The sequence below is a fragment of the Octopus bimaculoides genome, chromosome 5, assembly GCF_046866305.1.
Source record: "Octopus bimaculoides isolate indiv1 chromosome 5, ASM4686630v1, whole genome shotgun sequence".
Classification (NCBI taxonomy): Eukaryota; Metazoa; Mollusca; class Cephalopoda; order Octopoda; family Octopodidae; genus Octopus; species Octopus bimaculoides.
The window spans coordinates 93,787,058-93,814,285 of record NC_142932.1 but is presented as its reverse complement, the minus strand read 5'-3'; the positions used below and the strand labels follow the sequence as shown (position 1 = coordinate 93,814,285).

Below are 27,228 nucleotides of genomic sequence, written 5' to 3'. Positions count from 1 at the left end.
CAGAAAAAAATTCAGACAGCTTTGATTGCTAGGAATTTAGTCAAACTGTCTAACCCATGCCAGCATGGAAAGCAGATGCTACATGATGATCATGATAATGTTTCACATTTCCTATTATTCCTTTATATCTTATTGGATTTCTTTCAGTTTCTAAAACTCATTGCTGGAGTGTTGTGCATTCTTTTCCTTTCTAGTTTGTTCAATTTATGAAATAGTTGATACAAAACTAAGGCACCTCCAGAATAACATGTCTTCATATAGAGCACTATTAGTATTAAAAAATGTTCATCATCATCATCATCATCATCATTGTTTAACATTCACTTTCCATGCTGGCATGGGTTGGACGGTTTGACTGAGAACTGGCGAGCCAGATGGCTGCACCAGGCTCCAATCTGATCTGGCAGAGTTTCTACAGCTGGATGCCCTTCCTAACGCCAACCACTCCGAGAGTGTGACAATATTTTACAAACTCAATTTCCTCTAATACAAAATTATAATTTTACCCCTTGTATTTCAGTTCAGCCTGAATGATTTGAAAAATTCACCAAACAAAACTGCATGCTGGGACGGAGTTCGGAATTATCAGGTTTGTTAATTTATTTTTGATTTGCATAGTTTTATTTTAGAATTTTAAAATTCATTCATTCTTGACAATCCATTGACAAGCTGCTCTGACTATTTTGCCTTTCCTGGAATATTTGCATATGTGCTATAACATTTCCCTCCCTCCTTCCCTCGCTCTCTCTCTATACACACACACACACACACACAAAATATCTCCATTGACAAGCTACTCTGACTATTTTCCTTTTCCTGAAATATTTTGAATATATGCTATATTTCCTTCCTGTACATACATGCATGCATGCTTGCATGCACACATGCACACGTACAAACACATACACACATCTTCAAAACCAGAGAGAAGGAAACATCATGGAATTCTTCTCTCTGGTTCATCGAGCCATCTGTTTGTACTTTGTCATCATCTATGTAATATGCACTTGGAAAGAGGTATCATCACTCATGTCAATACCCAGGTCACACATTGATTTATGTTCTGGGATTGTAATCCACCCTGGGCCAATACATTTTACCAATTTGGTAATAAAATGCACACAGCTAGCTGGATAGACCCTCCCAACATACAAAACAAAAGGTGACATTCATGGTCCTTTGGAGGGGACATACATCCTCAGCCACTTGGACTACTACTCCCAACTATGGTCACTACACAATATAAATTTCACGGAGGAACTCAAATACACCAAATGAAGCTACACAGGGAAAATCATTTCAATGCAATCTATTAGTTACTGTGAAAGACTGAAAACTCTTTTCTCTAGAACAAAGGCAGGAAAGATATGGAGTGATATACATCAGGAAAATCCTGGAAGGTCTTGTACCAAACTTTGGCATTGAAAGTTACTCAAACTGCAGAATGGGGTGCATATATAAGCCAGCATTATTTACATTTGACGGATATTTGTCCTCATCTTGTTTGTTGTTAACACAACGTTTCGGCTGATATACCCACTAGCCTACATCAGGTGTCTTGGGGAAATTTCGAATCTGGTTTCTCAGTTCTAAGGTATTTTTCGATGTTATTATATATATATATATATATATATATATATATATGTATACATTTATGTATATATACTGTTGTGTCTGGGGAGAGTCATTCTCTTTTAGTGCCTTATAATTTAACACACTCACTGTTAAAATTTCCACATATTTCTTTTTTATTTTTCTAAAATTTTCGTTGCATCTTGCAACCTTTTCAATAGTTTTGACAGTTAAAATTATTGAAAAGGTTTCAAGATGCAAGGAAAATTTTACTGGTGAGCGTGTTAAATTATAAGGCACTAAAAGAGAATGACTCTCTCCAGACACAACCTAGGTAACGGAAGCTATCAACTACTTCTAGTTTTTCTTCCTGGAATGTGTCAGAAGTTGTTCTCTGCACATTTTCAGTGTTTATTGCTCCTGAGCACCTGCCACATACAAAAACTATCTTCCTAGTTAGCCTTCCTTTGATATCTTATAAAGTTTCTACCTACACCTTTTCTACAGATCGAGCAGGGCCATCTACCTGAAGGGGTTTGTGGTTTGTCTACCTTCCTACTTATTAGGACTTTGGTTTTAGCTAGATTGACTCTAAGGCCCTTCGATTCTAATCCTTGCTTCCACACTTGAAACTTCTCCTCTAGTTCTGATAGTGTCTCAGTAATTAGTGCAAGTCAGCATAGAGGAGCTCCCAGGGGCATCCTGTCTTGAATTCCTATGTTATTGCCTATGATAAGTAGGAGGGGGCTGTGGACTGAACCTTGGTGGACCCCTACCTCTACCCGGAATTCTTCACTGTACTCGTTGCCAACCCTCACCTTACTGACAGTGTCCCTGTACATGGCTCGCACAGCCCTCACTAACCATTCATCTATCCCTAGTTTCCTCATTGACCACCAGATAAGGGAATGGGGGACCCTGTCAAAGGCTTTCTCCATGTACTGGATAAATTGCGAAAATTACTCTAACAGTTCAAATACTAAGAAATAAGCATACTCAATTTCATTTTTACCAAATAATTTAGGTGTATGTCCACCCGTACACACATCTTATTTTTACGGAATGACTGAGTAAAACGCAGAATGAGAAAAAGAAAGAAACAGACAGAAAACAAGCTTCTATAGAAGTTGAAAGATGGATAGCGGGTGAGAGACAGATACTGATGTTTCATATCCTATGTATGTTCTATAGTTGAAAGTGAAAGAAATCCAGCACAAAATTGATACTATATGTTCTTTAGGTAAAGGTGAAAGAGAGCAACACAAAGAGAGGGGGAAGTGGGAGAAAAGGGGACGCTGAGAACTCCAGAAATGAGGTCATGTACAATTTTAAGGTCGTTTTCACTTTCGTCCCATGTTTCACGCATGTGTAGAATTAAGCATTGTCTTTCTCTTTCAATTTCTCATTATAATGTACGGAGATTTTCTGCTGTTAACATATTACAACTTCACTACATTTCCTTCTTTTGGAATTAAGAAAGGTATACAAAAATAACTTCCTTTGGCATTCACATGTATGTATGTATGTATATATATGTATTATATATATGTATGTATGTATGTATATATATGTATGTATATATGTATATATATGTATGTATGCATCATGATCATCGTTTAACGTCCGCTTTCCATGCTAGCATGGGTTGGACGATTTGACTGAGGACTGGTGAACCAGATGGCTACACCAGGCTCCAATCTGATTTGGCAGAGTTTCTACAGCTGGATGCCCTTCCTTTATATTGTGTACATCATCAAGAGTAAAATCTTCAAAGTTGGAATCGCTACTTGCTAATGCCATATCGTTAAAAATTAAGATATGCACTTCTCTTCAAATGTTGAAAAAAACCAGGAAGTCTCAGAAATTTCACCATATTTTTATTTGAATAAATGCAGGAAAGACTGGCTTTGTCTTGCATTATCTCAAAGCTACGAGAATTCAATAATGTGATTTGTTTATTTTTTTAATGATTTCATAGAGGAATCAGATATGGCCAGATTTGGCCAGTTCAAACAAAGGAGAATAATTTTCCCCTGGTTTTGGCTAGTCTAAACACTAAAGGGTTAAGCTAATGTTTGGAATGTAAATTAGCATGAAATTTTGATGGAATGTTTTAATTTAGATCACTTCAAAACAGGCAGTGTGTATCAGAAAATCAGGGATTGTCTTGGGTGGGTTGGTATCAAAAGGGTTAGACAGGCTGCCTGGTTCTCCACTTGTAATACTTTGTCCCCTTCATGAGGCTGGACACCATTCCCCTGTCTTCATTATTCTTCTTTTGTAAGTTCTATCTATGAATCATTTAGCACATCTTTACCCAAGTGTCTTCCTCAACACATATTTCATATCTGCTATTTCGGTTTCCTCTCTTGTACACTACCTTCAATTCCCATCATAACCACTTTTTCTCTCAGTTTATTTGTTCGTCATTGTTTATGCACATTAACATTGCACATCCAGTGGAGCATGCTCACCTCATTTCTTTCCAGCCTCCACATTCAATGTTCATATTTCTTTCCTGTGCATCATTGCACACCAGCATCATACATTCAGAGAGAGAATCCAAATATTACTAGCAGGGTGGAAAATGCTCAGAGAGCCATTGCTGCTGCTAGTAATATAGGGATTCTCTCTCTGAGTGTAAAACAGACTGTATGATGCTGGTGTCTTTATATCCTCAACAGCTATTTTAACCATATGCCTGTGAGTTTCAGCGGCTGACCACTCTTACGAGTCGACTTGACATTCGTCTCTCTGCCAAATCTACTTCTCAATCTGTAAGCTCTCATCTTAGTATTTCCGTGTCTACTCCTTCATGCCCATAAGAGTAAATGTGCTGCTTCATTACCGATACACTGCTTTGCATTCCAGAATACTTTACACTCCTAATTTTCATTTTGCAAAACACTGGCAAATTGCTTACTTTCCGGACTCGTCTCTTATCTTTTCTTGTTTTACAAACCAGTTAAGAACTTCTTTAAGTCAATCAACAGGTTATTATCAAATGTACTGCAATGAAGCAAAAGCTCTATCTAAATGGTTTTCATTGCTTTCATTTAAATTGTATTTTACAACAAATTAAAGACATTTTCTTTTTGTTTGGAAGGTCTACTGTTTGTGCTATATTGTTAAGGGCAATAAATGTTATTTTTACCTAATGCAACTACTTCTTTTCTGCAGCTGTTACAATGCTTTATGGACATGATTATACTGATTATACTGATGACATGATTATACTGATATCACTCCTTTACTCTGGACATTTGCATCCATTAAACTTTGTTTAACATAATTTTATTGTTTTGTTTGTTTTTTTTTGTTTGTTTTACATTCCAGTGAACTGATCAATGCCAGTAAACTTTAGATGACATCTGAAGAAAATGACATTTTTTTTTTGTTACTCACATGGTATAATTTAAATGCCAACATACTTTTTGCTAGTGATGTCTTTAATTCTTTAGTACAACATTATTTCAAAGGCAGTGCATGATTTGCAAATGATTTCTCTATTAAACTGAAACCACTACCTGCCAGACTAACGAAGTATCATCAGCTCTAACTATAGAAATTCTATAAGTTGCTTCATGATTGACAGTTCACATCACAAACAGAGCACAAACTGTTACTAACTATATCTGGCTTAAAAAATGACATGTACATATTTATACAGCCACACATTTTATTTCTTCAACCATTTACTCCATAGCATTGCTACAATTCCTGGTTATACTATTAAAAAATAAATAATAAAGTCAAAAAAAAACACCGACATTATTTCCTATAATGCATACATTTTAATTTAGTGAATTTATCCTTATTTTCCTTTTGTCTTTTGTAGGCTAGAAATTTTATGAAAGATCAGATGAAAGTTGAGCATAAAGTATTTTTTTATCATAGTAATTGTAAAATTCCTGGAATTGCTGGCATCTGTGAGGTCAGTGTTATTGATAATAATCTCAGTTTCTGTTTCATCTAATACTATTCTGTAACTGTTGCCTTATTTCACCCTAGATTTTTATTAAAATAATACATATCTAAATTTACAAACCTGCCCAACCCACCTCAGAAATAAGCAATTTATAATCCCATCATAACTCTGTTTCTAAGCATTCAAGTTTGCATTATAAATAGCTATTAATTGTACTGTAAATTATTTTTACTGTCCATACATATTAAAGAACATGTCCTCTAATTCACTTGTGAACTATTCATTACATTTTTATAACTGATAATATTTTAAAACAATGAACTCCCTACAATCTCAACTAATATTGTTTTCAGTAAATCCTCTGCAGTATAACAGAATAGAGAAATGAAGGCAAGAAGAAACTATGATTTCTTGTTTATTTCCTTCTTTTTTTTCAGGTTGTCAAAGAAAGTTATCCCGATCACACAGCATTTGATAAAAAGGACCCACATTATGACAAGTATAGCTAAATTTATAATTTTTAACAATGTCTTTGATCTCAGTTTCATTAATGCCTTGTATATGTCTAGTTGTATGAGGTTATATTCGTTTTTTTTCTTCTTTTTTCTTATTTTTTAACTTGTTTCAGTCATTTGACTGTGGCCATGCTGGAGCACTGCCTTGAAGGGATTTTAGTCAAATAAATTGACTGCAGGACTTATTTTTTTCAGCCTAGTACTTATTCTATCCTTCTCTTTTGCTGAACTGCTAAGTTACAGGGATGTTAACTCACCAACACCAGTTGTCAAACAGTGATGGGAGGGGACAAACAAAGACACACACACACCTATATATGTATGACGAGCTTCTTTCAGTTTCCACCTACCAAATCCACTCACAAGGCTTTGCTCGACCTCAGGCTATAGTAGAAGCCACTTGCCCATGGTACCATGTAGTTGGGAATATGTCAGAATGCAGAAGTGATCATGATTTGTGCACTCCTCAATAATGAGAATTAATGTAGGTGAAACCCAGCCTGAACATCTACTAGGGAAACAAAATAAATTCTAATTTTATTTTGGGGATACAGCATGGCCAAAACAAAAATCCAGCTTATAAAGAATTAACTATATTTTAACAGCGATATGTTAATTAAGACAAGGAGATGCATGAAGGATCATGTTATACTTTAGGGCAAATTACATTAACATACATGGACTGTACCGTTTCTATTTAATGGTTTCTGTCATGAAGAAAGGACAATGATGATCTTTACAAGCTCTACAACACTAGTCATATTGGGACTTGTTGATGTTCAGGCAGTACCTGTGAGAAAAAGAGTGGGAGGAATTCCAGAAGCTTGATGTCCTAAGGAGAAAGGCCTGAGAAAAGTAGTTAGTGTGGGTTTGGGGAGAAGAGACAGAAATAATAGCAAGAGGAAGAGTGATGGACAGGCTTCATCAATATCATCATCATCGTTTAACGTCCGCTTTCCATGCTAGCATGGGTTGGACGATTTGACTGAGGACTGGCGAACCAGATGGCTGCACCAGGCTCCAATCTGATCTGGCAGAGTTTCTACTGCTGGATGTCCTTCCTAATGCCAACCACTCTGAGAGTATAGTGGGTGCTTTTATGTGCCACTGGCACAAGGGCCAGTCAGGTGGTACTGGCAATGGCCACGCTCAAATGGTGTTTCTTACGTGCCGCCTGCACAGGAGCCAGTCCAGCGGCACCGGCAACGACCTCGCTCGAATGCTTTTTCACGTGCCACCGGCACAAATGCCAGTAAGGCGATGCTGGTAACTATCATGCTCAAATGGTGCTTTTTACATGTCCCAATGGCACGGAAGCCAGACAGCTGCTCTGGCAATGATCACGCTCAGACGGCGCTGTTAGCGCTCCACTGGCATGGGTGCCAGTCATCGAATTTGGTACAATAGAAAATATGCAACTAGTTATCTCTCAAATATAGGGAATATTGTAGTAATGATAGAAAAGAGGTAAAATAAGAAGATAGTCTGTAGGACAGAAGTTGAAGTGTGTTGAGAAGTAAGTCTTTAATTATCCAGATGGCTTTCTTGTGGATACAATTATGGGATTTTTGTATGTAATAGTTGCATAGTTTGAGCTGTGTGAATAGCTATTGTTGATTTCACAGGGGTTTTGTAGGTTTTTGCATAAGTGTTTTTACCTGAGAGAAAAACTAGTCTTAGCATAAAGTGAAATCTTCCGAGCGGGATCATTGCCGGTGCCCCTGGGCTGACTCTTGTGCGGGTGACACATGAGGTTTTTCGAGCGAGATCGTTGCCAGTGCCCCTGGACTGGCTCTTGTGCTGGTGACACATGAAATTTCTTCGAGCAAGATCGTTGCCGGTGCCCCTGAACTGGCTCTTGTGTGGGGTTGTTGTAGGATTTTCAAGCGAGATCGTTGCTGGTGCCCCTGGACTGGCTCTTGTGCGGGTGACACATGAGGTTTCTCGAGCGAGATGAGCATGGCCGTTGCCAGTACCGCCTGACTGGCCTTCGTGCGGGTGACACGTAAAAGCACCCACTACACTCTCTGAGTGGTTGGCATTAGGAAGGGCATCCAGCTGTAGAAACACTGCCAAATCAGATTGGAGCCTGGTGTAGCCATCTGGTTTCACCAGTCCTCAGTCAAATCGTCCAACTCATGCTAGCATGGAAAGCGGATGTTAAACGACGACGACGATATGAGATTGACAAGAGGAAAGATTGTAGGTTCTAGCATGTGTAGTGACTGAGGGTTTTAGTTGTGTTGTCATGATTTGAAGGTATGAAATGGAGGATGGCTTCCTTTTATCATTGAGCTGTTGATGGAAATAAGATTATCATGCCTCCCATTGGTAGATGGTTTTCAGGTCTCTGATTATGCTAGCAGTACAAATAGTTGGAATGTATGTGTACATGGTTTTAAAACTGATGAATTTTGTTGGAAGATATATGGTTGTTTGTTGCATACTCTGTCTATCCAGAGCTATCAAATAATTTTCTCTTGTCACATCCAGCATAAACTGACCCCTCTACATCACATAGGACTTGTACCTGATGTCCTCATGTGCAGCTCTTCTGCTGGTGCATTCAGAAACCTTGAGATCATTTGAAATGGTTCTGATTAACTTTTCAGAGTTTTTATCAATTGTTTCTTGGACTTTTTGTACAAAGTTATATGTTCTGATGGTATTAGAGTCCTGTGCATGTTTTGCAGTTAGTTGCTGATTTTGGATCACTGTCAGCAGCTTCCAGCTCCTTTCAGTCTTTGACAACAAAGGATTGGGCAACTTTCAGGAAGCAAGCTATCTCTATATCACTTTGCTATATTTTTAAGGCAACAACTACAGAGTGTCTTTTCATTTGCTGAATCAACCTGATGTCTGACCTTATTTATCTGTAAAGTAAGATTAAAAAAAAAAGTTACAAGGAAGTTAGAGATCTTGAAAGTGGTATCCTCAAAAAACTGATGCATTCTCTGTGTGTGTGTGTGCGCGCGCGTGCATATTCAGTCTTAACATGTTCTGGCAGATTTTAACATGAATATGTTACTCACCATTGGGTTTCATCTGCAGAGAGCAACTTCTTTCCCGAGATGATTGTGTTAACAGATGCCATTCAGTGACATTACTGACTCTGAGATGTGAGCATGATTAGCACACATCAGTAAATTTTGTCAGCTGATCTCTATAAATAAGAGTGACCTTTTTCATTCAGATTCAGTTTTGAGAGGTGTCTGACTGAAAAGGTACAACTATGCTGAAACAGTAGTGTCTCAAATACTGTGTTACTGAATTGTGTGTTGTCAACACACATCATCTGAAGAGAGTTGTTCTCTGAAGGCAAAACCCAACAGTGAAAAGCATATTCACATTCAAATCTGTTGGAACATGTTACGAATGAATATGCACAAACCTTCTGCTTAGAAATTAAAATATTATGGAGGAATTTAAACCATATTTCGTGGTCTGCTACCACAACAGCTCCTTTATAGGATCCAGTTAGCTCAGGACATCATCAGGAGGAACCACGTCCGGTTTCGGCCCCTACTCCTCTACCATTTTAACGTGGCGGGGCCCCTCCTTTCGGAGGTGTCTTCAGCTCTGGTGTTGGGTGTATGTCTTCTTTCTTCTATTCCCTGGCCTCTTCGATGCAGCATCAACGAGTGTCAGTGTCCGACTGATCGTCATGTCAAGTTCCCCTATTTATATCTGCTGCTAGGCTCCAGCAGACAGCCCCAGCTAGTTGTCACGTGACACTGTCTAAATTTCCCGCTGTTAGGGTCCAGTAGGCAGCACCAGCAAGTTGTCACATGACACTGTCTGAACTTTAACTGACAATGGAGGGCGCGAAGCCACTTCAGTGTCAGCCTGTCTCACCTAGACATGTTATGACTTTCAAGCCATATTCGGTCTTCCTGCTTCAGCCATATATAGAAGCTGGCTTTTTCGACTGCCTCCTGTATCCTCCTTATCAGTTTTCTCAGTTCCGAGTTTGAAAACGCAAATCTTCTCTTGAATAGCGTTGTCATTTTTCTTTCAATGAAGCCTCTAGCCCCCACTGCCAGATGGTAGTACTCGACAGTCCATCCCTGTTCTCTGCACTCTTCAATTAGTTTTTCATATCTCTTCTCCTTTCGTTTCTCTGCATTGTCGATGTTTTCTTCTCATGGTACTGTCAGTTCTAGCAAGATTCCTATTCTCTGTTCTGTGTTCCATATGACTAAGTCTGGTCTTTTTGTTGTTTTTATAAGTGGAAAAATTGCTAGACTTCCCAAATCCGTGGCCAGCTCCCAGTATCCCTTCCATCTTTCGTCTATCTCATATATTTTATTTGGAGGCCTGATCTTATGTCCTTTCCCCTCCTTCTGGAAGTATATTTTCCTGCGCTTTTCCACTTTGGGTTACTCTCCTCTGTTGTATCCCTCGATCTTCTCCTTGAGTGCTGCACTTATGACGCCAAGGACTTGATTATGGCGCTATGTATACCTTTCCAGTGCTAGTCTGCAGCTTGACAGAACGTGTCTCACCGTCGCTTTCTCCCCGCATCCACATTCATCGGTTGTTTTTATGTTCCATCGAACTAAGTTCGCCGGTGAGGGTAGAACGTCGAAGGTAGACTTGATCAGGAAGGCTGTTCTTGCTTGTTCCCAAGCCCAAAGTTCCTTCCATGAAATTCTGCGACTGACCACGTTTTCCTCCCATCTCAGGCACTGCCCCTGTTGACTGCATTGCACCAAATGTACATTCCGCCTTTCTTCTTCCTCCTTTCTCACTTCGTGTACCACTGCCTCTTTCATCTCTTTTACACTGCTCTTGCAAAATGACCTGAAACTGCTCATCCCTAGGCCGGCTCTTGCTTCTTGCGTTGCTCCAACTATATCGGCATGTTTTAGTATTCCGATCGCCCTGTTTACTGCCTCTTCCGCATTCCATTTCCTCCCTGTTCGTACCTTTGGAGGGTTTTCTCGGATGCTCTGATCTTTTGAATACCTTAGCATCATTACTGTCCTCGCCTTTCCTGCTTTATATTCTTCGGTGATCGATGCTATTGGAAGTTGCAGCACAGGTTTTCCATATAGTGCAGTTGTATTGAGTGGTTTCGGCAGACCAAGCCATTTTCTGATAAACACACTGCATCTTTGTTCTATCCTTTCTACTCTACTCAAGGCTATTTCGTACATTTGCAATGGCCATATTATCCTTGGGTACAGTCCAAATTGCAGTATCCAACATTTGAATTTTCCCGGCAGTGTTGTTCTGTCAATTGCTTTCAATCCTTGTTCTACTAACTCGTGTGTCTCTTTCCCTTGTTTCTTATCATTTAATAAGTCTCTATACCATCTGCCGAGACTCTTTACTGGTTGTTCTTTCACCATTGGTATGTCTTCACCTCCTATCCTGAATTTCACTTCTTCTTGCACTCCTTTCACGAAAGCCACGCTTCGAGATTTTGGGGCTTTGAATTTCATTCTTGCCCATCCTATCAGTTCATCCAACCGCTCTAACGTTCCCTCTGCTGCTTCTCTACTTTCCGATAGTAGAGTGATGTCGTCCATAAAAGCCCTTAATGGTGTCTTTATAGCAGCTTTCTCACAGTTTGTTGACCTTAGTAACATCTCCATGACTAGCACGAATAAGATGACTGATATCGTGCATCCGGCTGCAATACCTACTTCTAGCCGTTGCTACTCCGTTGTGAACTCTCCTGCTGTAAATCTCATCCTCATGTTGTCGTAGTAGGACATGAGCATTCGTTGAACATCTTTTGGAATCCAAAAGAAGTCCATCGCTGCTCTGATTACCGCATGTGGAACAGATCCATATGCATTGGCAAGATCTAGCCAAACAATGTGCAGGTTTTTCTTCAGTTGTTTTGCACAGGTGATAGCTTCCCAGATGGCAAATGCGTGTTCTATGCACCCAGGGATTCCGGGGATTCCTGCTTTTTGGATTGCTTCATTAACGTACCCGTTATGCTGTACGAATCTTATGATTCGTCTAGGAATGATTCCAAACATGATTTTCCCGTCAGTATTTAATAATGAAATTGGTCTAAATTGTCCTAGTGTTTTTGCATCTTTCTCTTTAGGTAAATAGATACCTTCAGCTATACACCATCGCTCCGCTACGTGTTTCTTCGTCCTCATTTCTCTTATCAATGCAAATAACTGTAAACGCAATTTCGGGCAATACTTGTAAACCTTGTAGCTCACACCGTCGTTCCCTGGTGAACTTTTTGCTCTTGCTTTTTTTATGAACTCCTCTATTTCTTTCCGTTTGACCTCACTCAAATCGAAAAATACCCTTGGTTCAGGTGGTTTCTTCAGTCCGTGCATTTCTGGGAGTACTTTATTTCTGTCAGAGTCGCTGTACGTCTCTTTAAGATGTTGTTCGAGCTCTTCTTTCGTGCAATCCAATTTTCCGCTTTTACTTTCAGTAAATAAATGTTTCGCATATTGATAGGGATTGTTCACAAAGCTACGATAGTTCTTTTCTCTCTCCTTTCTTCTGTTCTTCCTTCTTTCTTTTCTCAGTAGTTCTCGATGCCTCTTTTTTATCTCTTCATATAGCTGCTTTAGCCCTTCGCTTTCCTCCTCCTTTGCATCCTTCCATCTGGTTCTGAGTTTTTTCTTATCTTCTCGAATCTTTGCAATCCGTCTTTCTCTCCTCGATGGTCCGCTCTTTGCCGGTGATTCTACCTTTCCTGTTGTTTCCAGTCCAAATCTTTTCTCTCCTTCCTGGTAGATTGTATAAGCCAGGTTCTCGAGCTTTTGTTCGTCGTCGCCTTTGAATTTGTTGGTCATTCTTGATACCTCGTTGTCGAATTTTTTATAACTTGCTGCGTCATTTGCTTTCGGCCACTTAATCTTTGTCTTCTTCACGCCTATCACTGTTTGTGACTGTTCTAATTCAACTGTGGAATGTCCCTCGCTGTGGTTATTTTCCCAGAGGTTCTGGCCACACGTCTTACGGTTCATCAACCCGCGCTGTTGAATTACTTTCTTCTGACATACCTTCCCTTGGTGGATTCTGAGCCCGATGTAACTAGCAAACACCTTTCCGCAGCAGCTGAATTCCTCGTCTACCAATCCTTTACCGCATCCTTTCTCATTATCCATTTCCGGTCCAAGTCTGTTTCGTTTTTTTCCGTCCCTATTTGATCTTTTATTGTCCCCCCATGGTCCGGGATTATGGGGGCATGATTTCCCATGCTTTTTCGTTGCACTTTTACCCCGGATCTGGCTGCAAGCCCATTGATCCTTCGTTACGCTGTCGTACTGTCTTACACTTGTAAGAATGTATTAGCATTTATATATACATATATATATATACATACACACATGCACATTCATAGGACAGTAATGGCTATACAATAAAATACAATGATTAAATAAAGCAAAATAAAACAGATTGATTTAATTACTTCATTTTTACATGTTTCAGAATTACCTTAGAGACAGCTATTGCAACACATTCTCTTGTGATAGCCATCACTAAGGTATTTATTGAAACATACTTAAAGTATGAAGCATTTAAATTTATTTGTTTCTTTTTTAGGGGTGATGGGTATGAAGAATGCATACAGATAATTTTGGTTTAAACATTGTCAAATACTTGTCTATAGATTTGTGAGTGTGTGTGTTAAAGAGAAAGAGACAGAAAGACAAACAGAGAATGAGAGAGAAAGAGCGAGAGACAGACACAAGCGAAAGAGGACAGATTGAAAGCACATGCAAGTGTATCTCTGAATGACAATTGTATTAATGTTACTACCCCGTGGGGTGGGGGGAAGGCATGCATGTGTGTATATGTATTCAAGCTTTAGTAATCTTAGAGGTCAGCTAAGGACAATCGCATATGTAACCAGCCATGAAGAACAAACCAACAGTACAAAGAAATCAAATGCCAATCCCTTTAAAATGGCTATCACTTTAACAGTAGCAGAATCACCATCCCACTACATCTACACATTCAAAGCAGTTTGCCAACGGTCCTTCAGCAACAACACACCTTTGATAAACTCAGTGACTACTACTAAATTTGGGCCATGACAGACAGAGAGGATGTTCTTGAAGCCAAGGATTTTGAACTTACGGAGACAATATTTACATATCACCTGAGGAAACAACTAGATCTCATAATTCAGGGAAGTAGTTACATAATCAAGTACCTGTACACCTCGAGAACTACATTGCATGGTAACAATTGTAGTGATTAAAAAATAATGTCCAACCGTACTCCTTGTCGTTGATTCTGATCTTTTCCATTATCTATTCACTTACAACAAATGCCCAAATGCAAACCAGGAAGTACATATAATGCTACTACTAGATAGCACAGGGAAAATCTGAAGGTGGACGAGCTTTATACTGCACTCTACTATATTCTTAACAGAATATACCATAACTCTCTATATATAACTGGTTGGTTATGATGACGTGTGTTCCAGGGTTGGTTATGATGATGTGTGTTCCAGTTGATCCAATCAAAGGAACAGCCTGCTCATAAAATTAATGTGCAAGTGGCTGAGTATACACGGGTTCTCTAAACAGAGTTCTCATTCACAGGGAGATTCAGCATGACACAGAATGTGACAAGGCTGACCCTTGGAAATACAGGTACTACTCATTTTTGCCAGCTGAGTGGACTGGAGTAATGTGAAATAAAGTATCTTGCTCAAGGACACAATTTGCCACTGGATATCAGACTCAAGACCTTACAATCATAAGCCAAATATCCTAACCATTAAGCCACACATGCCTTCACACACACATATATTATCATCATCATCATCATCATTATTATTATTTAATGTCTGTTTTCCATGCTAGTGTGGACTGGATGGTTTGACAGGAGCTGGCAATCCAGAGGACTGCACCAGGCTCTATTGTCTACTTTGGCATGGTTTCTATGGCTGGATGCCTTTTCTAACACTAGTTACTTTACAGAGTCTACAAAGTGTTTGTTGCATGGCACAAGTAACAGCAAGACCACCTAGTGACTCACAACCCAAGACCCCTCAACCGAGTGAGGTGGCTTTGTACTAAGTGATGGTAGTGGGACTGACTGATATACATAAAATATGATGATAACTGCCCACTTATGACTGAGGAAAACCAACACCAACCACTAAGAACCTTGTGCACTCAGACAAAATTATACTTTACATTTTTGGCTCAGCTTGTGACTAATGAGCCTTGATAAACATACAGGTCCACAAATATTGCCAACCAAATATACATACTTACACACACACATACACAAATGTGTAGGTTCAATTACACAAGCTTTGCCTTTAAAAGCTGAATTTGAAAAAATTTGTAAATACCTCTATATTTTAAAGATTCACTGAATTAGTTGTGGGCATTTTATTTTTTGCTTACCGTACATTGTGGAGTTCCATCATTGTTTGCTTATTATTTTATAAATATTTACAATTTTAGAAAAAATAATAAAACAATTTTATTTTAACCGTTTGAATTTCTGTATGAATTAATCTGTGTCATGTGATTTAACTGATATTTGTAAACCAAAATATAATTGTTATTGTGATTATTTAATGCTAAAAGTATGCATTCTGTTAGAATGCAAAGTTCAACTAACTAGCACTAGAAGTTCATGAGTTTTGAATAACAATGATTTTGCAAATATATACATATATTGCACTAACAAATAATCCTATATGTGGTAATGCTATGGAATTCTGAGTAATTAAAATAAAATAATTAACAATGGTTAATGTGCTGAATAGAAATCTGTTCAAAATATGTTATAAATCTTCAGGTTTATAATGTTTGCAGAGGTATATTTTTTATTATAATTCAAACTTGTTTTTCTTTCCTCTTGATTTTCCAGTTTTCTAAAAATTGTTTTCAAAAAGATATATGTTTTTAAGCAAGAAACCCATTTTACTTTCTGTTGTAACTTCTTAGAAGAGAAAAAATATGTGCCAGCCATTTGTTCTCTAAACCAAATCCAAAAGGAAAATTTGAGATCTCTCTTGTGAAGTATCCTCTTAGTGTTTACTTTAGGTGAACCAGGCCTTCTTAATGAGCACAGTGAAATGCTTTATGAACACACTTAAAAAAGTAGTCATCAATGAGTGGGGCATCTCAATCAGTAAAGAGTTAGATTTAAGGCTGAAATGTAATGATAAGATCTGCATTATTAAAAGTTGCATAATTTTGTTTTGAAAGGTTACTTTTAATACAACATTTTTCACTTAGATTGGTAAGGAAATATTTATTCATAAAGTATTGTTTTTCTTATATTTTTGCTTTAGGTCATCAGATCCTGCTAACCCTAAATGGTTTATGGTTGATGTGAAATATATTCGAACATTGAACAATTTTATACCTCTTTCACTACTTAAGGAATATCATTTCAAACACAAAGCAAATGGTGGCCCGTTAAAGAACCTGGCTTTATTTTGCCAAGCAAGACTTTCAGTCCAACCAGTTAGTCAAGGTACAAAGAAATGTTTCATACTTCACAACTCAAAGGAAATTGTACATTAATATAACTAGCCTTTGTTTATTCTTGAAATCATTTTTACAGAATATTCTACAATCAGTTCTCATTGAAAACAAAGAATTTTTCATAACTGATGGACAATGGATGTTAAATGATGATGATGAAATGTAGAGAAGAACAAACAACTTCATCAGTATCATTATCATCATTTAACACCCATGTTCCATGCTGGTATATTGGATGGTTTGACTGGATCTCATGTATCCAAGGTCTGCATTAGGCTCCAGTATCTGCTTTGACATGGTTTTTATGGCTATATGTTCTTCCTAATACCAACCACTTTACAATGTATATTGGATGCATATAAAAGTAGACACTGGCATATACTCTACTCCTGAAAATATGCTTGTAAAAATACAAATGAACCTTGTGTTTGTTCTAAAGTAGGGCTATGTTAATGTCTCACATGGTAATTAGCTTAAAATTAAAGGTTTTTGGCATCCACTATAAGAGTTGTTCATATTATGGGAAGGATAAAGTTGAAGTTAGTAGTCCATGGAAGAATCAAGTTATGATAGATCATTCTGATTGTGAGTTGGCTGGCACAAGAGTAGCCAGTGCTGGCCAATAGAAATGTTCATTGTGTAACCATTGTCATCTTTTTAAGTCCACTTTTTGTGCTAATGTTGTAGATCACATTGTAATGACCTGAGACGAAGAGGTTATGTTTTGCACATATGCTTTATTTTGTCATGGGTTCTTACTGGATGCCCTTCCTAACACCAACCACTTTACAGAATGTGTTGGGTGTAGTTTATTGTTTTAATAACATACATCATATGCTATTGTCTCTTTCAACCCTATGTTATCATTACTTGTGGCACCAGCATTAGTGAGGTTACCTTGTACTCTGCAAGTGAAAGAGAGTGGGGTTTCTCACCACTATACATAGTTACCATTGAGGTCAGTGGTACCAACAGAGTAGGTAGAATATAGGGTGAAAGCTGAAGACGAATGAAGATGGGAAGGGAGAAAGAAGGAGGAGTGTGAGTGGTGAGCAATGATCAAATGACAGTGTATAGGGAGTGAGAAATGAGAGACAGATGGTGTTAAGAGTGATGAAGAGAGTCTACTAGTAAGCAGACAGCAATGACAGTGTAATGAGAGACAATAATTACAGAGAGAGAAGTGAGAGAGAGCCAGTGAAGTATATCTATAATTTGTGGTTTGGGGAAGTTCAGTGGTGGCTAGTATTATAGAAAGGTAAAATTTAGAGAATAAGGGATGTCAATAAATATGACTCGAGGGGAGATTTAAGGGGGTGGGGCAGTATGTTTCTGTATAAATTATTTTTCCAATTCAGTGTTAGTCATGGTATTGGTTTATATTTGTTCAAGGTACATCTAATAACCGAATGAGATGTCTGAAGAGACCTTCTGCCAATCTAAGAAACTTTTATTTGTTTTTAACTGTTGTTACTTGGTGATGAAGTACAAAATAAGTTACAGAAAAGAGTATTAAATATGAAGTATACTACAAGTGATATATATATATATATATATAGTAACAGTTACTATTGCTTTAAGTTTTGTGGATAGTGGAGACATCCTCCTCATCAAATATGCAGAGATAAAGTGGAGAGAATTTAAAAGAAATTTAAAATGGCTTCTGGGTTTTTAAGCTCGATAAGATCAGGTCATGTAGCTGATTATGCTATGAAAGTAACATCAGTTATTGTTAGATTTGTGTTTCAGGCAAGATGTAGGTATTGGTTACATTTTGTCAACATTCTGCAGGACGGTACGGTCAGCAACACAAGTTCTTTACATTGGATACCACATGCAGTGGGACAAAATGTTGGCACCAATCAATCAAATAGTCATCATTCTGTAGAGTGTGAACTTTTTAGCAACAACATTTATTACATAGGGGTGGCATAACCAATTTGATAGTATCAGGTTGCAAATGAAATGACATAACTGACATGAATAGGCTGTAGTCTCTTACTGACTGCAGGAATTGTATAACCTAGCCTAATGTGCAGGCCATCTAGTTAAGGGTAGTATATGTGGGTTACCAGCAATCAGACACTTAAAATGCATAACAGGAGATATATCTAGTGGCAACAATAAGATAGGTCATTTTATCTATTGATGGATACTATATGTGCAGTTTCTTATAAAAGCACAGATGGTAATTATAGTGGGGTGTAACCCTGTTCAGTATCTGCTTCTACTGATAGATTTCTAATTATATCTAGGGGATGGTTGGAGTGTCTATGAATATACAATTTCCTTGTTGGCCTTTCTGTAAGGGTAGTGTTTGCCAATCTCATGCTCTAAGATTATGTTCAAGAAGTTAACCTTTGTTAAATTGGTGGTAACAGTTGTAGTTAGGTCACCCTTTTTAAGATAGGATGTTATCTAATGTAGAATTTGGCTGCTGCTTCTAGCAGAATGAGTGACTACATAAATACTGCTTGTTGTATTTTGGTGGTAGTGGTTGATAAGAGTGGTGGAGATCAGTAGTGCTACATGGGCGATAGTTATACCTGTACATACATGCCTGAAATAAAATAGAAATAAAATTTTACAGTTGAGAGTTCGTACACATACAACTTTAACAATTGTTGTATCTCATTTTATTGTGTAATGATGAAATCCAGTTAATGTATTTTAAATGTGAGAACTCAAATCTGAGACCTTGATATTTATAACAAGCATTCTCCTTTATACTGCTAGTTTTATTATTTCTAATCATTCTTTTTTTTTTTTTTTTTTTTTTTACATATTATTGTGAACAGAAGAATGGGATTTCATTATGACACTTGAAAAGAAAGAAACTTGAAACAATAAAATATTTCACTAATTTAATTGACATGACATTGAAAATAAATTGTAAGCTAAATATTTTATATGTCAGAATTTTTTTTATAAATACTAGTTATGTATGTGAATGTTAGCACCCAATGTTCATCCTAAATAAAATTGTATTTTTCACTTTATTATATTTTATATTTTCAAATGTCATTTTCCTTTTTAACTTTCTTCATTTATCCCATCATTGTCACTTTCCTTTCTCCACTCTTACAATGCTGTTATTTGTATAAATAAAAGGTATCCAAACCATCAACCTTATTCCAGTATATATATGTTTTAATTACAATAGGTAATGGAATATTTCGTCATTATCAAATATAGTGTCAAAACTGGTCGTAGATCCAACATAATGATATAACAAATATTTAATCTTTTAATATTTAAACTGGTCATATCTGGCCCGAATATTCTATTTCTTTTTATGTTTAAACCAGCCTGATCTGGCCTCTCATATCTAACCTACAATTACTTTAAAAAAGTAAAGCTCTTTTTCTTGTCTTTCTATCTGTAAGGTTAGAGTCCATGACCAAAGAAATTTGGGTAGTTTTTTATGTGGAATTCACTGAGAAAGCAAGATGGTCTCAGGAGTTTAGGCTTTGATCAGTTGCAGTGTTATGTTTATTTGTATGCTATGGTTGAAATGTTAGTTCACTTAATATCATTTTCTCATATCATAATCGTCATCATCATCATCATCATTTAGCATCTGCTTTCCATGTTGGCATGGGTTAGACAGTTTGACTGAAGCTGGTAAGCTGGAGGGGTGCACCAGGTTCCAGTCTGATTTGGCGTGGTTTCTACAGAGGCATGCCTTCCTAACACCAACCACTACAAGTAGTCATCACTACAATTTCACTTGGCTTGACAAATTTTCTCAAGCATGGCATATCGCAAAGGTCTCAGTCACTTATCATAGCCTCCGTTAGGCTCAATATCCGAAGGGTACTTTTTATGTGACACCAGCACCAGCCATGGCCACGATTTCACTTGGCTTGACAGGTTTTCTCAAACACGGCATATCACCAAAGGTCACAATCACTTCTCATTCATTGCCTCCTTGAGGCCCAATGTTTGAAGGATGCTTTTTACGTACCACCAGCATTAGCCATGACTACAATTTCATATATATATATATATATATATATATATATATATATATATATATATATATATATATATATATATACATATATCTTTTACTTGTTTCAATCATTAGACTGCAGCGATTCTGGGACACTGCCTTGAGGAAATTTTAGTTGAATGAATCAACCCCAGTACTTAATTTTATTAAGCTTGGTACTTGTTTTGTTGGTCTCTTTTACTGAACCACTAAGTTACAGGAATGTAAACACACCAACACTGGTTGTCAAGTAGTGGTTGGGGCACAGACACAAAGACACACATATATATACAACGGGCATCTTTCAGTTTCCATCTACCAAATCTGCTCACAAAACTTTAGTCAGCCCAAGGCTAAAGTATAAGTCTGCTAGGTCAGCACCAACTTCGGTCAAAAACAGCAGCAATACTAAAATGTAGTGCTACAAACTGTTAATGTAAACAAAAAGTGAAGAAAGTAAGTAGTGTTCTGCCAGGGAAGCAAAAGAAATACAAGAAAAAATGTGTTTTATGAAAAAGGATGGAATATCTAGCCTATTTTCTAGGATGCCTTATATTTTTAATGATTTAGCTACAATACAACATCATGGAGTACATATTAAATACTTTGGTTATAATATCATGTTAGTGCAAAAATAATTGCAGTTTATATTTAGATTTTGATACATACATGACAGTAAACTTTAGTTTTATTCATGTAATACACAATTTGAAGCACATATTTCACTCTTTATTCTTGTTTATTTAGTCTGCCGAATTAAACATGGGAAAAAAAAACCTATGAATTCTAAACAAAGCAAAGCAGGAGAAACGACTTGCAATATGAACCAAGCATATAGCCAAGTCTATTTTATGGTCTACCCAAAATACTCAAACAAGTTCAAAAATTCAAAAAAGTTCCACCAATGCACCCAATTTGCAGCTGATATGAATGTTGTGTAGCCAGAATTTTAGAGTAGCTGGATTGTTTTCTACTCCCTGTAGCAAAAAGATCAAGTTCCTATATTTGGGATACTTTTGATTTTGTGTCCGAAATTAACAACTTTTCTAAGCTCCAAAGTAGTGTCAAAAACTGTTTTTAGGTAACCATGGATGTTTCTTTACTATATCCCAATATTGATCAGGATGAAGGGATGGAAGCATGCATGAATGCCTTCGAAAAACAGTCAAACAAAAATATTCCATCTAATTTTCTGTTATTGAAGTTTGTGTTACTTTGTAACACAATGAAGTTTGGGCAAAAAAGTTTTACCACCAGATCATGATTCACTACTTATTCAGATGTGCTAAAAGTTTGTTATGTTTTTACAGTTGTAATTAAAAGAAATAATTTTCATTTAGGACATAATTTTGGAAGTTTTGCATAACATTGTTTTGGAGTTGTTTCAAAGAAATAAACAAAATGCTTAAAGAACTACAGTATGTTTATCCGACATTGGTCAATTAAAAAGTACCAGTTCTTTTCCATGACAATGCCTGACTACATAACTCACAAATGACTCTGTAGAAGACGAACAAACTGTACTATGAAACTCTACTTCCCAGGCCTCTCTCCGACCAACTATAAGTTTTTCAAGCATTTCAATAATTTCTTGTAAAAGAAAATTTGAGCAATAGCTCAAAACTAGTAACAACCATAAGAGTATCAGCATGATAGCAATGTCTGTAACTACATATGATGTATGTGTATGTAAAGTGTGGAATTTTTTATTGACAGAGGTACAATGGGCAAAATGTCCATGAACTTTGAACCTGATAATGCTTTGGCTAAGTGTTATCATATAGTCTTCCTCTTGCCTCACTCCTTCATCCTTTCATCTTTTCATTTCCATTTTTACATCCATAGAAGTATGACAATTTTTTGCTCCCACAAAACAGTTTTCTTTTTTGTCAATGTACTTGTTAATTATTGGTTGTTGCTGTTGCTGAATTTACCAACAGCCCTGAAAATTGTGTATATCTATCACAATTCACTTAGGCTTCCCAGTATGTGACTTAATATGGTGCAAATATAGTTGTTTTATAGATAACCATGAGTATTGGTTGCATATTACCCAGACAAGGAAAGATTAGTTGCAAAATAAACTTCCTGTTACTGTGAAAAATTGCTCTCAGTACTCTGGATCCAATAGGCTTTGATTGCAGAGACAAGCACAGCCTATGTGGAGTGACGTCATCCCCTGAGAAACAAAATAAATGTTGTAGACACATTTGTTCAGTCTCAGGTAGTTGAATATGTATTAGATCCAGGTTGTGTGGCTTTGAATGCAGACAAAGCAAAATCTATAAATAGCTGTAATCTTATCAACAGTATAGCACAGGCCTGGCCAATTCAACTTTCATTGCAACCCACTTTAATAACACCAAGTTTTTTGAGGGCTGCTTGTATACTTTATGTACTAATAGTCAAATAATCAAATTATAGAATCATGAATTTTTCATTTTTTTCGTTTGCTTCAAGTTATAAAATTATAGGCTATTGTCTTGTAGTGTACACTCGAGTGAAATTCTTCTCTTCTTTATTATTTATATGGGCATTCGAATGTAGCAAATAACAGCTAGCCTTTGGCCGCTATTTGAACCCCTTGTGTCCACTACTCTGATTGGTTGGTTTTGGCACAACTTGTCTCTTACTCTGTCTTGCCAATCTGCAGCGTATAACCAATCAGAGCTCTAAATAAGATCACATGAGGCAGCCTGTTCTTAACTCAGTCTGAATCTACAGCTCCTTATAAAAACCAAGCTACTACTCGTCTTGAGATTTTTGTTTCCAGACCATTTGAGGTTTAGCCCCTGACCACACAAGATACAGCCAGTTCTAGCGACGATGCCAGATGATAACACCCAATCCAACAGCATTACGGCAATCTCTTTCTTCGTCGCTACCATCTTCTTAATGTCAATAACATCACTACGTACACAACTCAACCAGCAACACTGCACAGGTTCTAACGTAGCACTGTTCGTGAATTACCTCACCATAGTTAACAGATAATATACAACCTGCGAGAACTCTTGTACAAGTGACCCACACAGCAGAATAACAGCCACATCATTTGTCAGAGTTGGAACATGTTTCAGAGAGACTTTATCAGCTTTGCCTCTGCCTTTCATTAATGACCATAGCTGAACATCCTAATTGTCGTCCCCATTGAAACAGCATTGTTTGTGACTGAACAATCCAGTGTGTAAATGACAGTCTCTGCCACACAACCTCACTTGCAGGCTGTCCTGGTGCTGTTTGGGTTGTTGTGCTCTTTTCTGTGGATCTGCCTTTCTTCCACTACATTCATCAGTCTCTCTAGTGTAGGGTGTTTAATAGGAGTCAAGCCCCGGCAGTATGGTATGTACAGCTCTGTTGCATGACTTTTAGAGGCCTTCTGCAACTTTTTGTTTTGAGGCCCCATCCCTACAATCAAAATTCATAATCTACACACCTTTTATTCATAGCTGTATTTTACCTTATTCTATCTGAAGTTCAATATTTCACGTTATCCTAAAGAACATCTTTAAAAGTAGAAGTTAAATTTATTTAGGCCTATTACAGATTTCAATAAGTAAAGCTTCCAGATATGAATAAAAGAGCACTTTTATCATCGAAACAACTTTCAAAGACAAACATGGTGCACTTTTCACTTCGTGGAATCATTGATCAGTTCAGAATAATCAAGCTGAGAGCTAAGTTCATGTTCAATAGATATCATAGACATTCCACAAAGTCTGGTACACGTTTGTGCTACAATGTAATATTTTAACAAGAACTTTTGCAGATACAATTTATTACTATTTTATTTCTTGAAATTTTCATTAAACATAGATAGTTTAATTCTTGTTCAACATCTTAACAAAAGTAAATAGACAACTCATCTACATACTTTGATCGTAACATGGGGTCTCTCAACTGTGGAGGCCCCCTATGACTGCAGGGGCTTATCGATGGCCCTGTTATGGAAGACAGGTTGTTGCCTATGCAGTTTATCTCTCTTCTCCACATTACTGATTGATCCACAGGAACAGCATGGCCATTTCAATTTGGCATCAGTGTCATTACAGTAGTTGCCAGAACAAGGTTCTAAACGAAGCCAAACTATCTCAGGGGCTCTGACTTGATTTTTCCTCAGGGTCTACTCCCAGAAACGTTCCCTACAACTGAGTATGGCTACAAGGCAGTAGAGGTTTAGGATCAGGGTTTTCCTTCTAGATGGGTTCTCCCTCACCCAGGCTAATGAACTCCATATGCCTGACTGACTTGCTAATTAGCCCATAGTTGGAACCTTGACAAGTGCTTCTACTTTAGATCAAAGTAGACTTGAGAAAAATAGTGGCTAAGAGGTGATTCCACACTACACAAAACCCTGGAACTCCTGAACCAGGGCCCTATTTCTGGATGCAATTTACCCAGGACCAATTATCCAAGTCAACTTTTCTTGCCATACTGTGGGAGAAATACTCCATTGTGGATCTCACTGAAACTTTGTAGAGTATTAGTAATTGTAGAAGACTGAAATATTTTCTGGTTCTAAAGAGAAGGACAAATCTTCAAGATACTTTTCTAACAATAATCTATGTTTAGTCGAGGAGATGCATTTATCATAAGGGCTCTGAGTGCTGCTAACAAGTGAATAATTTACAAGTTTTGCCCGATATAGTCAGTAATAATTATTTGTACTCACTGCTTTCGAATTTTATTGCCTATTAAAATTTGATATTACTGAAGTTGAAATAGAGAGAGGGGTGGGCAGGGACTGGGAAGCAGTGCGCATTTCAAAAATACAGCTAAATATAAAAAAGCCCATTCATTTGAATTATTTAATGATATTAAGTGAGATCGTTGCCAGGGCCCCTGGACTGGCTCTTGTGCGGGTGGCACATAAGATGTACCATCTTGAGCATGACTGTTGCCAGTACCGCCTGACTGGCCTTGTAGGGTTTTCGAGCGAGACCGTTGCCAGTGTCCCTGGACTGGCTCTTGTGCGGGTGGCACATAAAAGACACCATTTCGAGCGTGGCCGTTTTCGTGCGGGTGACACGTAAAAGCACCCACTACACTCTCTGAGTGGTTGGTGTTAGGAAGGGCATCCAGCTGTAGAAACTCTGCCAAATTAGATTGGAGCCTGGTGTTGCCATCCGGTTTCACCAGTCCTCAGTCAAATCGTCCAACCCATGCTAGCATGGAAAGCGGACGTTAAACGATGATGATGATGATGATTATTATTATTCTGGGGGAATTTCAACCATGTTTCGTGGTCTGCTACCACAACAGCTCCTTTATAGGATCCAGTTAGCTGAAGACATCACCAGGAGGAACCACGTCCGGTTTCGGCCCCTACTCCTCTACCGTTTTGACGTGGCGGGGCCACCCCCTTTCGGAGGTGTCTTCACCTCTGGTGTTGGGTGCATGTCTTCTTTCACTGTTTGTGACTGTTCTAATTCAACTGTGGAATGTTCCTCGCTATGGTTATTTTCCAGGAGGTTCTGGCCACACGTCTTACGGTTCATCAACCCGCGTTGTTGAATTACTTTCTTCCGACATACCTTCCCTTGGTGGATTAGGATCCAGTTAGCTGAATTGGAAGATACGACATAAAAAAACTTCCCGGCTTACACGTATCCGAATAATATACGAGTCAAAAGTACTCTTTCCATTTGTTGTAATAAGTAAAACGTAATGGAAAATTTTTTTCTTGTACTTTTCAATTTCATTTTGATAAAAATATCAACTCAGTTAATATCCAGTACTTCTTTTGTTGTGCAATAACAATGGGCAAGTTGTTGAATGGTTAAAAAACAAACAAACGTTTGTACCTTCTTTATGAAAAAATATATATAAAAATAAACTTTTGAAAGCTTCATTGAACATAATCCTTACTTTCATTTTCTCTACAAAATATTATTAAAAGATATGCTTTATTAAGAAAGTTATAAAGAAGCAGAATCGAGGAGTGGGACACCAAACTATAGTTATAGGTGGGGGAAGTCCATATTATTACGTAGCTTAGCTAACAATCGTTTGAACGTGGGGAAAATGCTTTGCTGCATTCATTCTGGTTCTTTGCATCCTGAGCCCAAATATCGCTGAGGCTAGTCTAATATTGTGTTTGATGGTATTGACTCATCCTCTCTCTCAAAATCATTGGCTTTAGCCTAAAATCAGTAACAATTATTTAGCCCGAGGTGAACTGAGGCTGAATAACCCATAAATATCCAATGTGTCCAATTTTCTTGAGGAGTTTGGCTGCTATTTCTAATGAGTAGAGCGACCGCAAAGAGGTTTCTTTGCTGTTGTTTAAGCACTCCATATAACCCCTCATAACTTTTTTTGGTGGGGCTAATGCAGTTTCGCACCTCTCCTTGAAAAATGCATTTAAAATAAAAAGTTTTTTGGTTGCTTACGTTTTAGATATCGAAGATTAGGAATATGCAAAATAAAGTTTTCTTTTATTTCACCGCATCCCCAACAATATAAGTTTTTGATTTTGTTTACTTTAAAGAAATTGTAGCGAAATGACGAACATATGCGTAGGAGTGGCTGTGTGGTAAGTAGCTTGCTTACCGATCACATGGTTCCGGGTTCAGTTCCACTGTGTGGCACCTTGGGCAAGTGTCTTCTACTATAGCCTCGGGCCGACCAAAGCCTTGTGAGTAGATTTGGTAGACGAAACTGAAAGCAGCTATCGAACGCCGACGAAGGGAAATAACCCTGAAATCCGGATCCGTTCGTGCTGCAGATCATGGTGAGAGGGATGACTTCCCTTGGCAAACA

The 27,228-nt window shown here is 37.7% G+C and overlaps 1 protein-coding gene across 1 annotated transcript in view; it reads left to right on the top strand.

The window, feature by feature from the left end:
• Window positions 1–19,604, top strand: part of LOC106879152 (thymocyte nuclear protein 1) — a 61,712-nt gene extending 42,108 nt beyond the window's left edge. The window contains exons 3-7 of the mRNA XM_089352647.1: window positions 521–589; window positions 5,411–5,506; window positions 5,938–5,999; window positions 16,277–16,461; window positions 19,271–19,604. Of these exons, the coding sequence (XP_089208773.1) occupies window positions 521–589; window positions 5,411–5,506; window positions 5,938–5,999; window positions 16,277–16,461; window positions 19,271–19,314 (456 nt within the window). The 3' untranslated portion in view covers window positions 19,315–19,604. The remainder of the gene's footprint in view (window positions 1–520; window positions 590–5,410; window positions 5,507–5,937; window positions 6,000–16,276; window positions 16,462–19,270) is intronic.
• Window positions 19,605–27,228: the final 7,624 nt, after the last annotated feature.